At 34.5% G+C, this 13,002-nt stretch overlaps 2 protein-coding genes across 2 annotated transcripts; one reads left to right on the top strand and one right to left on the bottom strand.

Moving 5' to 3' along the window:
• Positions 1 to 456: 456 nt before the first annotated feature.
• Positions 457 to 4,066, bottom strand: LOC132200016 (CLK4-associating serine/arginine rich protein). Its single transcript, XM_059625174.1, has 14 exons — positions 3,796 to 4,066; positions 3,638 to 3,735; positions 3,401 to 3,582; positions 3,117 to 3,347; positions 2,886 to 3,061; positions 2,758 to 2,831; positions 2,478 to 2,702; positions 2,238 to 2,390; positions 1,837 to 2,181; positions 1,737 to 1,782; positions 1,337 to 1,400; positions 1,173 to 1,284; positions 860 to 1,111; positions 457 to 771 (listed from the first exon to the last, which is right to left on the bottom strand). Exons 1-14 carry the CDS (start codon positions 3,892 to 3,894, stop codon positions 690 to 692), a joined length of 2,139 nt encoding a protein of 712 aa, XP_059481157.1. The 5' UTR covers positions 3,895 to 4,066; the 3' UTR covers positions 457 to 689.
• Positions 4,067 to 4,229: 163 nt separating this feature from the next.
• On the top strand, positions 4,230 to 12,537 carry LOC132200017 (protein ABHD1). Its single transcript, XM_059625175.1, has 8 exons — positions 4,230 to 4,625; positions 7,869 to 8,041; positions 9,399 to 9,612; positions 9,676 to 9,794; positions 9,851 to 10,030; positions 10,084 to 10,126; positions 10,186 to 10,351; positions 10,404 to 12,537. Exons 1-8 carry the CDS (start codon positions 4,503 to 4,505, stop codon positions 10,571 to 10,573), a joined length of 1,188 nt encoding a protein of 395 aa, XP_059481158.1. The 5' UTR covers positions 4,230 to 4,502; the 3' UTR covers positions 10,574 to 12,537.
• The last annotated feature ends 465 nt before the right edge of the window (positions 12,538 to 13,002 follow it).

The following is a 13,002-nucleotide window of genomic DNA, read 5'->3' as shown; positions in this document are numbered from 1 at the left end:
TTGATTACACATAAAGTATATAAAAGGCATGTCCGTCACTTTACTTGACTCGGAAATCAAGTCCAGGATGAAGTGATCTGAATTTCCCAGACGGATATAAAGCCAAAAAAGAAAGGGGCTGAATGGAGACTACGTCTGTGGGATAAAGAGAGAGCCGCTGCTGGGGCCGCTTGATTGAACTACTGGTCTGTACAACAATAAATTTCCCCATTCTAAATCCGCTTTTTCTTTCTTTAGTCCTTTCCTGCCGCGCTCTTCTCTCCAAAAGGATCACAAGAGTCGATTTATCTTTGCCCTTTAGCCATAGAAAAGGCTTCCACTGACTGAGATATACGGGAATAATTTTGTCTCCTTTCCTCGACCAAAAGAGAGATAATCACAGTACTTTTAAAATTGGGCTTATATACCCTGCGATATAGATTCAGAAGGTTTTGTTTGAATGTGAATCACAGTGGAAATTTTTAACAATTCAGCCCTTTTATTCAATTGCAACTGGACCTTTTTGTACATAAACTGAAAGTTAAGGATGGAATGGAGACAAATGTATTTTTACTGCACAGGGCAGTTGTTACAAAATGTATAAAATAGCGTAAAATTTTAGTTGATGCATTTTTCATGCTCGTATACAGAAGTTTATCTGTATTAAATTAATAGTGTGTGAAAACGTTCTTTTATTTAATTAGAATATTTTATCTATGGCGGTGATAGGGGCTTCGGCTCCTGCTTCTGTTTCTACGGTATGACCTTCCACCTCTTTCGTATCTTTCTCGACTGCAACATGATTTTCCATAATTTTAAATTATGACAATCATTCCAAATTAACTGTTAACTTAGTATGATTTTTGAGAAGTAAGCTTACCTGTCTCTCCTTGACCTGGATCTGGAGCGGCTTCTTGAACGCCTTCGTCGGCGTGAGCTGGACGATGACCGACGACGCCGTGCTGGAGAGCGTTCGCGCCGTTTTGGGGATCTCCTGGCTTTAGGCGAGTTGCTCTTGCTTCTTCCTCGGCCACTGGCTAACTGACTTGCCGACTTAGGTGACATCGATATTGACCCGGACAAACTTAAGTTGTCCTCGTCCGAATCTCGGTGCATCATCCTTTCCCTCTCCCTTTAATAGGGAAATGGTTTAAAAATTTGCTGTCTATACAATAATAAAAATCAAAACTTACATCATGCGTCGCCTCAATTTAATAGACATTTCACGTAATTCCTCCTCCCGGTCCATTCGCTCCTGCTCAGCTTTATCTTGGCGCTCCTTTTCTGCTCGTTTATCGGCTCGATCTGAAATACTTGCTTTGAGCACGCAGTTTTAAAAAGGATATGCTGAACTTACATTGTCGGTTTAGTAGAACTTGCATCCTTTTTTTAAGCAGCTCCTGCCGAGAATTGTTCGAAAGCTAAAATAAATACATTAAGTCAGTCTGTGCTCATCAAACATTCAAAATATGCAAATCTTATGATATAATGAAAGCACTGTTGTAGGTAAACATTATAAATATGAAAAAATGTTATAAATAAGTGCTATCTAATTTTAAAGTGACATAATTTTATCAACGATTTAACTCAATAAAATAGATTTGTTTACAAACGAAGGTTAGCTCAAAATTTTTAGTTAGGAAACAATTGTCTACATAATTATATAACCAGAAACAAAATAATGCCATTTAAATTGCCAACACAACATTTTTCAAAACCCTAGCAATTATTCTAAGGTGACTTTTATTCTTACTGACTTTGCGTGCAGCACCAGAATTACCCGAAGTCGATCTTTCATCATTTCTGAAAATCAAACTCCCATGTAGAAATCAGCAATAAAGAATATCAACACAATACTTTCTACTAGAGCTTGCGTTGGACTTTTCATTGTCGTTTTCAGAATCGACTTCCATATCTGAATTCGATGATGACACATCTTCTTTCTTCCTACCATAGTAACGCTTTATAGGCGGGGCTGGAGGTATTTTGGGGGACGTTTCTCTCTTCGGCGATTTAGATTTGGACTCTGAAACCCTCAGAGAGTTGCGCTTTGGTGATGCTGAAGATGAAGAGGAACTCCTCTTTCTGCTCCTCTGCGACCTCAAACTAGTACTAGAACTACTTCGGCTGCTACGACGCCTTGAGCGAGATGACGAAGACGAACTGGAGCTCCTACTTTTCCTCCGTCTAGTTCGGCTTCGACTGTTAAAATAAAACTTTTAGTTAACAAAAACAAACATCTCTTAAAATAAAAATACCTTGAAGAACTGCTGCGTCGCCGTTTCCTTGATCTTGAGCTGCTTGACCTTCGACGACCTCTTCCTCTACTAGACTTTCTGGATCTGGAGCGAGAGCTAGAGGAGGAACTGCGTCTGCTCGGTCGGCTTTTTCTAGGTGGCGAATTGGTTGGTCTGCAAATATTATAGCCAAGTTAGTTCCGTCACTGCGATCTCTCCACAAGCCCTTTGTGTTGAGAAAGAACTATTGCGTCTACCGACCGGTTAGATGATGCTTTGGAACTTATGTTCTTGGGTGCTGATTTGTTTGCCACGGACAGTGGCAGTGATGGCCCTTGAACAACAGAGCGCTGTTCATTATCCGAGTCGTCTCCACCAAAACTGGTGATGTAGGTTATTTGGCCAGAATTGACAGGCGAATGTGAGCGCGATCGAGACTTTGAAGTAGATTGTCTATTGTTGCTTGGACTCTCCTTAGCAGCGTAACTGCAGAAATAATCAATCGAATCAGAAAGTTAAAAAAAAAATGAATGAAAGTTACCTTGGCGGACTTATTTTACGTCCCATCAGTCGTTTTTCCCTAAAAGCGCGTCTTTCTCTTCTTGATTTCCTTCCCTAAAATTTATTTATTATAAAAAATGTATTAAGTGGGCTTTTTAAATGTCTCACCGAATACAAGGCTTTTTCCTCCTCTTGCTCCCTAGCTGCTCTTAAGGCTTCTTGCTCCTCTACGTCTTTGGTCAACATGCTATAAAAATCGTTGCCCACAAGTCCAAATTTGTGTGCCTGCTTATTCATATCATTTGCCTGGGTAGGGCCGAGTTGATTGATATCCACATTCAAATCTATAATAATTGTTCTGTCTGAATTATCTCGTCATTATTGATAAAAGATACAAACCAAAATCAATATCTTCCTCGTTGTCGTCCTCCTCCTCAGACTCTTCGTTTCCCACGGGGGGCTGTTTGCCTCCAAAAGGTTGAGGTGTTGAATCTTCATAAACGTAGCCAATCGCCGCTTTCTTCTCAGCCAGTTTCTTTTTCTCCTCTTCCTTCACCTTGGTGGTGTTAGCACCGACTGAACCGTATTGTTCCTCAATATGAATTTGGTGCAGAAATTTTTCTTCGGTAGCTGAATTTTGAATGATTAGATTTGATAAAAATGAACAAGGCCGATAATCATACTTCCTAAAAACTCATTTTGTACAAGAATCCTGTATCGCTCGTAGTTTGCCTGTCGCTCCTCCAAGTTTTCTTCTTTAGTCAGTTTAATATCAATGTTAGTAGGAGTTTCGGGTATGTGGTCCAAATGGGCTCGAACATCAAAGCGGTCGATCAGATTGTCAGCTTGGCCAAGCCACGGCATCCTTGAGTTGCATAAAAAAATTAGACGTGAACAAAAAAATTAACGGTAAAACTTACATGCTGACTTTGCTGTCAGCTGCCTGGGCTATCGCCGGGTCGATATAAATTCGGCTTTTCCTGCCGTGAAGTTGCAAAAACTGGGTAGGATCCGCTTTCTGAAAATTTATTGAAACTTAGAATTGACTGAAAACTCAACGAGAAAAAAATAATCATACGGTTTTTTCATAAAATTCCCTGCGTCGTTCCGCCCTCTTCTTGTAGTCGACGATCATTCCGCGGATTTTCTTTTCCTGCTTCCGCGCTTCGTGCCACATCTTCGAGCACTTTTTGATATGTGTGAGCGAAATTCGAGCACTCAAATTGCATAGGCGACCAGACACACGCAATTTCGGCGTTTAAACAAAAAAAGAAACGGAAATTTGCTAAAGTTCTTGCCGACAAAAACTAAACAACAAAATACGCCGCCATACTAGAATGAATTATGACGTCACTGGATACCTCGGGCCAATCAGATTCGCGGATTCCGATTGGTATTGGATCGTTCGTGAGAATAGCAATTCATGTAACACTTTCTAATTTTTATTGAAATTAAAAATTAAAATTATTACTATTGAGTCTGACCGATTCAAAAGTGTTGATTTTTTTATTCTATAACTAATTTCACGATAAACTTTGCCAGGAAAATTGGTAAATTCGTATTTGCTTATCTGAACGGACTGAACGTGCAAATAGCACTTCCCCTCTTTCGAAAAATGTCCAAACCCCCTCAAGCGGCACTCCCACTCCCCGGAAAACAACACGATTACTGCATGGTGTCTGCAGTGGACGAGTCTCGTCTCGCCGGGAAAGTTCATTCACCAAGTTTTAATTTTTTTCGAATTCTTTGACACTTTTTCCAAATTGGGGTCTCCTTTCTGTCACCATGGACTGGTTGACCTCGACGTTGCCGAGGTCGTTCGACGTTTTCCCCGAGATCCCGCGCTGGTCGATGGGACTTTTGTTGGGCACTGGATTTGTCACCTATTACCTTTATGAGGCTGTCAAGGTTCGTAGTCTTTTAATAGATCGAAAATTTGGCAATTTTTCACAGTTTAAAACATTGAACCACTTAAAGTGTGGTTAAATCTTTGAGTAGCAACAGAAGCTGTTCTTTTATAGGCTTGAATTTGATTGTTTTCAGTATTTTTTTTTTCTTTTTCAGGCATGTAAAATATATATTGGAATTAAAAATCAATAACCTTCTTTTTATTTAAATTTATAAACACTATAAACAGTGATAAAATGCTGACCAGAAGCTGATAAAACGTAAATTAGGAGGCATTTTTTTTATTCTTTTGAATTATGCAAATTTTATGTGAGTCTATTTTGTTTAAAATAAGTTTAATAATATAATTGAGTTTCAAATTTTTAATGTAATAAAGGGAACTGCTTGAAAAGAATTTCACTTTAAAGTTTTAATAAAGAACTTCCCTACAGAAACAATTGAACAGTTTGTATAAAAAAAATCAATAAAAATTAAAATAAAGCCAAAATATTATTATTTGACACTCTATTCACTAAAATTAATTACTGATAAGTTAAAATTAAATTATATAATGGTTTTTTTTAGTTACAGCTCAGAAATTTATCTTGTGATCTTAAATTATAACCGATCTTAATTAAATTCAGGAATGTCCAATTATATTAAATCTCTACATGTCATCTAATGAATATTTTTTTATGAGAAATGGCGGGGAATATCGAAATTTTAGATTTTTATTATATTTTTGCTAGAAGCTCGTGGAACAAACAAAACAGGAAACAATTCAAACAAACTGGCAGCTCTCGTTCCCTATATTTTTGCCGTGACTTCCACAAAACTGGGTTTTCGAGACTGCAAAATTCAACATTCAAAAATTATGATTAAATAAATATAAATCATAATTGCTTATAAGAACTATTAAAAATTGCATACTTCATTCATTGATTAATGTATAATTAAATAATTCTAATAAATTTTTTATAGTTTTTCTCGTTTGATCCATTTTTAATTTTTTTATCGTTCCATTTTCAGTCAACAGCATAATTAAATTATCTGAAATAAAAATATTTAATTTAAAGTTTAAATATAATAAAAAGACAGATTCGTGTGTTGTGCGAGTTGCATATTGCGCAAAAATATAATGAACAACAATTTAATTAGAATTTTAATCTAAAATTACATAACTAAATTTTTTGATGATTTTATTTTGGACGGTTTTATTCTTTTTTCAGTCAGTTAATTCAACGAGGAGCTTCACTGAATCAATTTAAATTTGCAGAGTTCGAAATAACTATTTATTTGAATTTGCCAACCTGATTGGGTTGAAAAGATTTTGGATTGGTGAAATTTTAATTAATTTTAGTCAGGCCAATTAAGAGGGAAAAAATATTTTGGAACTTTCACAATCGTTACTATTTTTCCATGAAAACTAATTTTGATGCACAAAAAATAATTCTAAGATCAAATCAAGCAGATTTTACAGCCGAATTCCCACCTTAACGTGATTTTAAGTTCATCGTTGACGTCATTTTTTTTTAAATAAATTAATCACCACACAAAACAGCCTCAACATTTGACCCCTGTCATTAATCTATCAGTAAAATTTTCCTTGGTCAGATAAAGAAAAGATAAGATTTTGAAAGGAACCCAACGGCCTCTCCGAGTGTTTTGGTGCGCGATTGCAAGAGAAAAGAAGTTGATAATGCACTGGGGTGTTTGGTTTAGCCTGACAGGGCCAGTGCTGTGGACAATCGATACTGCCAGTCGCCGCGTGCGTTTGTTGGAAATAATGCCGCTTTTCAACGATCGCTCTTGATTGATTATCATTATACCATTTTGAAACTCGGCTCGTTTCATTGACCGTTTCAATATGGCACACGCGGCGCGAGAGTTAAATGGGCACCGGGTGACCTTCGGCGCGCCAAGTTTACCTATGCGCCTAGCCTTGTTTGTTCTCCACTTCGCAAATAGCAACGCAACATTTGGAAAAAGCAAAACACGCGCTCATATGATCTTATTCATTGCCCTTCAAAGATGGCCTAAATAATTCCAAATAAATGTTTTATTATATAATTTTGACGATTTATTTTATGTGCCAAGCAAAGCTTAAGTTCCCCTTTATTCGGGTAGGGGCATTTTTTTTTAATTTAATTTATTATCATCAATTACCATCATTTAAATATTGCATCCTTGACATCAATGCAAGATTTGTTCATGAAAAATAACATTCAAATAAAAAAAATATACTATTGCGATTTTATTTCAGAAGAATTGAAATAAAAATATTTTAACTATTTTATTTCCGATTTATTATGGCATAACATATTGTTCAAAAAACCATTTTTGTTTGATAATTTCATGCTACAAAATATTCATTATAAAATCATTATGTGACTATGCCAGGGAGACGAAAGGAAGCGAAATATATGGGGCATGATACTGTGTTTTCCTACCATGCAGCCATTTATTTTTTCAGGGAAAAAATATCAAGCTACAAAATTTTCACGAAAAACTAATTTAAAAAAAAAAAACTTTGAAATGATAATAAATTAAATTTGCAATTTTTCTGTATGGAACTTTAAGTATTGATTTTTATTGACAGTAAATGCTCGTTTTTCTCATGAATAATTTATTTTATCTCTCAACTTTTTTAATAAACTAACGAGATTATGTGGGGGTTGAAAGGTCTTAAGGTTATTCTGTGTCATCAACTAATTTTTTTCCAACAAATATTTATTTATTTATATGATAAGAGAAAAAATCAATTCCTATTATAAATAGTGGGATTGTTTAAATTAATTATAATTGACAATAACTTTATTTTAGCTTCTCAAATTCCAACTTCTCAACTTTAGAGTTCATTGGAAATTGATACAAAAAAAAAAAAAAAAAAAAAAAAAACACTGAAAATATCAAATTGTGAAAAATATTTAATTTAAATGGGATTGCGAGAAAATATTATAACAGGCATAAATTTTTCCTACTCGTTTCTATTTTTTCTGACTGATTTTAATGGTAAATTTATTAAACAAGAACCAGCTTTATGAGAAGTTAAAATTATATTTATGTATTTTTATTGATTTAAAATTTCCCCACCTACTCACGAGTCACAACCAAAATGACCTTTGCTTTATCTTCTACTAGTGTTATCTGGGCGTCGTAACTTTAGCTCATGTTGCCATTACCAAATGGGATAAACATTACAGAAAAAAAGATAAAATGAATAATTCAACCAATTTTAAATAATTATCCTTTATTATTTTTCAGCACCCGATACTGGCTTGCAACCGAAACAGCAAATTCCGCGAGTTCCTTGAAAACCACGTTCCCATAATGCGCGAGAAGTTCTGGCCGACCGTGTGGTGCTTTGAGTCGAGACTGCAGACGGTGTTTGCCAGCGTCCTCCGCCAACACACGCTCAGTGACATCGTTTACAGACGGTGAGTGTGGACACAAACACCGATAATTTCCCATATTACAATTTACAAGTACGGACAACAATGCCCGAGTAATTGCTTGACAGGATGTCTCAATATCCGACTTGTCGTTCTCAAGTGATACAGAATTGAGATCACATATTTGTATAGGCTGAATCATTTGGCTCGGCCGTTATCAAATAAATGGACTGTTTACGATTTCGACCGCCAGAGATCAAACTCGGGCATGCTTTCTGCATTATGTAACTTTATCAATGACGAGCCCTTTGATAACACTCAGGGTCATGAATCACAATTATTTGAATTATTTGATATTTTATCTCTTATCACAATAATTATCTTACCAATTTTGCAGTACAATGACTGAAAGGTCAAAGTTAAAATTTAAAATCAAAACAATTTTTTTAACTACACTTGGACCAAGATTTTTCGTGGAAATATCATTTACAGCACATTTCCGGCAAATTGAGAAATGTTATTAGAGAGTTCAATTTTATTAAAGCGCACCTCAATCACAACACACGTAGAATAATGTATTTCTCTCTTGCCCACTCTTATTTGAACTACGGAATCCCTGCTTGGGGATCCGCAAATTTAACTGCTGTGCGTAACTTGCAAGAAAAAGTGTTATATAAAATGTGTACTCGTAAACAAAAAAGTTCAGTCGATAATTTGTTCAAGTTTTGGAACATAATGCCTGTCAATAAAATTTATGATCTGAATGTACATTGCTTGAAATACTTTGACGAAAATCGTGGCGTGCCACGAATGCATCAATATGAAACGAGAATGTCCCAATTGGATCCTCTTGTTATGCCGCCTAGTGTAAACAAATATTGTGATCGCACGTTTGAATTTTCTTTTCCCAGACTGTGGAATGCTTTACCACCAAATCTAAAAAATCTTGATTCAAAAAATTCTGTTAAATTTCATATTAAAAAATGGTTTTTGTCACTTCTATAATATTAGTTGACATTTTTATCTTTGTAAAAATTCGCATGTAAAACAATGTGTATAGAACTGGATTGCTTGGCTTTTAAGTCTTGCTTTCCAGTCACATAAGACCCGGCCGATAACTCCGTTTGGAGTTGGCTGGACTTGTAACTTCATTCAAATAAATATACTTCATTAAAAAAAAAAAAAAAAACTAACCTATAAAATAAATTTAGCAATAAATGAGAAAAATGATAAAAAAAATTTTTTAAACTTCTTTTTACTTAATTTTTTAATTGAAGATGTGGATTGCAATATTAAGATGATTAAAATCTTGGTTAAAATAAATAAAATTAAATTGTTTTTCACTTTTTTTTTTATTCAATTCAATTATTTTTAATAAAGAGAATAATCTTGTTTTTTTTAGGCAAATATTACCTTTGAAGGATGGCGGAGAACTTGCTTTGGACTGGCTGGACCCAGATGATTGCTCTCTGAAAGTTCCTTTGGTTCTGGTTCTGCCAGGTCTGACCGGAAACAGCCAGGCCGAGTACATCAAGAGTCTGATGCTGGCCGCACGGGCACAGGGGTTCAGGTGTGTTGTTCTGAACAACAGAGGCCTTGGTGGTGTTGATCTCAAGGTACATCAAATTGATACATAAATTATTTCTCTAACTTATTATATTATTTTTTTCTCTATTCAGACGCCCAGAACCTATTGCGCCTCAAACTGCGAGGATCTGGCCGAAGTCATTGACCACCTGAGAGAAGCAGACTGCGCCCAAAACACACCTTTCATTGTCGTCGGAATTTCAATGGGAGGGTGCGGTTTTTCAAAATTGAGTTGGTTTCGGGACTAAAAATTTAATTTTTAATCAGACTCATGCTGGGAAACTATTTGGCTGCCTACGGAGAAGAGGCAAGGAAGAAAATTGACGCAGGGATGATCATTTCGGTGCCGTGGGATGTCTTCAAGGCTACGGAGAGTATCGAGCAATTTGGCCTGAACCGACTTCTCAACTATCACCTGGCAACTAGTCTAGTCAAAACTTTGGAAAGGTTGATATTTTCTTAGTTATTAAAGTTCAAGTCATAAAGTTTTACTCCTTCAGGGTCAAGCATCACATGCCGTGGGATGTTGAAGAAGCTTTGAAGGTATTTTTTTTCTAAATTTAAAAAAAAAATCAATATTGTTAAAAATTTCATTTCTCTAGAGTACAACCGTGCGCCAGTTTGATTCTCGATTCACATGCAAGCAATTTGGATATACCGACGTTGAAGAATATTATTCGGCCGCCACTCTCCACACCAAACTAGATCGCATTCGAGTGCCCACCCTGTGTCTCAGTGCTGCCGACGACCCATTCCAACCAATGGACGGTAGGACTATTATGCAAATTAAATTTGAAATAGGTCTGAATTAAATTTTCAGCCATTCCCGTTGATGCTGCCGACAAATCCGAACACGTTGCGATCTTGATAACTGCACGGGGAGGCCACATTGGATTCATAGACGCTCTGAAGCCGGGTGAAGATTACATGTGCAGGGTTTTTGTCCAATACGTCGAGGCTGTGACGAAGAAAGGGAGGCCTGAGGTTTAAAGGGTGGCTAAAAAAATAGTGAGATTATATAGATTTAAAAATTAAAATGATGGCCAAGATTTTGGGTTCTTGAAATAACAGGGGCTGAAACCAACAAAAGCTTTATTGAGGAGGACGTTGAACTGCATTCCAAACCATAAATTTAGAATTAAAAAAGGGGAGTCATTATTGGTTTGGAACATGCAGGGGCTATTTAACTGGAAGTTGATAATAGGATTGTGAATTCTAGGTTAGTGAAAAAAGGTTGATTTATTTAATAATTTTTGAAAATCAGATATTTTAAGTTTGTTGATCATCTGTCCGAAAAGTTTTAATGTCAGAGAATTTCTGATTTCACTCAGAATCTTACATTTAGTAATTTAATGGAAGTTCAAGTACAGAAAAGAGCTAATAACTCCATTCCCCTCGACTACTCATAATCTTTACAAAATAGCTTATTATGCCTGTAGGCTAATTATTTTAAATTTCACATTTAATATTTTTTTTTATATATTCAAATATAGGAAACCAGCGTATATTGTGAAAAAAACATTTAAGTTATTATTTAGGTGGTTTTTGCAGGCAATATAGTTCAGTGTTTTGAAAATTAGCATTCCTCTTAAGTTTCTAATTTTTATTTTGTTGACGTTTTATTGTTATAGTGCAAAACAATATATAGTTATATAGAAATAGATGAGCGCATTTCACACACTCGGTGCAACTTTTAAAAGTGCGAAAATATATCAATCAGAAGGTACAATAACTGTAGGTCGATGACAATGTTACTAAAATATAGAAGTTGCTTTAACATATAAGTGCATTTAACGCAGATCAGTAAACTAATAAACTATCAAGTCGTCGTACGTAATTGCAGGTTGACGAGAGAGAATGCTCAATTTGTGCTATCATCTTTTTCACATGGGTGCAAATCTGTGATGGTTAAAACACTCGTCATTATTGTAATAAATACAGAACCATCACTAAAATTTTGCACATATGGGTGAGACGGGAACAACAAATTTGCACAGATTAAGATCAAATTGCACAATGCACAACTTTCTCAATGTTTCCAAAGATTAAAGTCGCATTTTGTCTCACTACTGTGTTTTAAACTACTCGTCAACCTTTTGTCTATATTTCTCCTTTCCTTGTCAGTGAGAGAATTTACTATAGAGTCTGTAGAATTACTTTTTCAGAATGGGACTCGATTCTGGCCTTTCCTTGCAACACATTATGACAAGTAGATTCACATTAATTAAATATAACTCAATAAGTGAGTTTTATGACACTTGCCATTTTGAGACAAACATTGACAAAAAATATAGATTAATATTAAATTTCAATATTCCTATACTATTCAGCTTTTAGTCAAAATATTACCAACAACTATTATTTACATGAAATTAAAATCTATTGTCCATAATACCTTGTGATCCGATAATCAAGTATGTCGTATGTTTTTGTTTGATTTTATTTTATTATTAATTTTATCTTATTGCAAAATTGTTATGGATGTAAATGCCACGCCAAAAATCAGAATTCAAATTTATTTAAAAGAAATTTTTGAAAACTTGCAAATTGTGATCAACATAATTATGCATTTTATTGTTATTGTTGTTACAGAAATTATTATGTCCAACTTTACTAACTTATTACACTGTGAAGATGAACTTAAATTTCTCTTGCAGAAGAGCCTGTTTTATGTGATATAATCATATATACCTATTTAACAAGGATATTTAAAATTTGCGTACTATTAATATAATTATGCTAGATGCGAGTCATTGAGTAAGCTGAGATATTCAAATAATGTATAATTCACTTGAAGTACTACAGTGGGTAAGCAAAATTACTTCACACATCGCGATGATGAAATTGGATGAAATAAAAAATAATATTAGCAGTTGCCTTGTCTTTGTCCGTTTTGAATTTGTCTTGATTGGAATTTGTTGTAAGTTGAAATAAATTGCAGTAAATTGCCAAAAATTAAAATTTTTATGTTTTGTTTCCCTTTTGGGAAAAGCCAATATAAAAAGGAAAAAATATAATTTGAATTAAATTGTATAGTTCAGTTTTTTTAAATAAGTAATAAAAGTCAAAGATTAGAGAAATGTAAATAAAAAAGCAAAAAATTACCAGAAAAAATCGAAATGAAAAAATTTGAAACAGCTTAAAGAAAAATTAAATATTTAATTAGAAATTTCTGATTTTTTTCTGTTTTCACATACCCTGACCAAAGTTGAAGATATGCATTTTGGATTTTGATTCCGACAATCCTTTGAACAAATTTTAGAAAGAAGAAAAAAATCTCATAATTACTATTTTTAATTGGCAAAAAAAGTATGGAGTCAGTGAAATTACCATAAAATTGATTCAAATTTTATCTATTCAAAGTTTTAATTAAAAAAAAAAAATGTTATCCTTGGTACATAATTGCTTGTAAAGTACAT

This window comes from Neocloeon triangulifer, unplaced genomic scaffold, assembly GCF_031216515.1.
Source record: "Neocloeon triangulifer isolate White Clay Creek 2 clone unplaced genomic scaffold, ASM3121651v1 ptg000014l, whole genome shotgun sequence".
Classification (NCBI taxonomy): domain Eukaryota; kingdom Metazoa; phylum Arthropoda; class Insecta; order Ephemeroptera; family Baetidae; genus Neocloeon; species Neocloeon triangulifer.
This window is presented reverse-complemented; position numbering and strand designations above follow the sequence as displayed.

What these genes read in the sequence shown, in the direction of transcription:
- LOC132200016 (XM_059625174.1), bottom strand. Translation starts at nt 3,894, where the DNA reads ATGTGGCACGAAGCGCGGAAGCAGGAAAAGAAAATCCGCGGAATGATC. An exon ending in CGAGGAAGATATTGATTTTG is followed by an intron (nt 3,062 to 3,116) that starts GTTTGTATCTTT and finishes CAATTATTATAG; the next exon opens with ATTTGAATGTGGATATCAAT. An exon ending in AAATTGAGGCGACGCATGAT is followed by an intron (nt 1,112 to 1,172) that starts GTAAGTTTTGAT and finishes TCCCTATTAAAG; the next exon opens with GGAGAGGGAAAGGATGATGC.
- LOC132200017 (XM_059625175.1), top strand. Translation starts at nt 4,503, where the DNA reads ATGGACTGGTTGACCTCGACGTTGCCGAGGTCGTTCGACGTTTTCCCC. An exon ending in TTGGTGGTGTTGATCTCAAG is followed by an intron (nt 9,613 to 9,675) that starts GTACATCAAATT and finishes TTCTCTATTCAG; the next exon opens with ACGCCCAGAACCTATTGCGC. An exon ending in GTCGGAATTTCAATGGGAGG is followed by an intron (nt 9,795 to 9,850) that starts GTGCGGTTTTTC and finishes ATTTTTAATCAG; the next exon opens with ACTCATGCTGGGAAACTATT.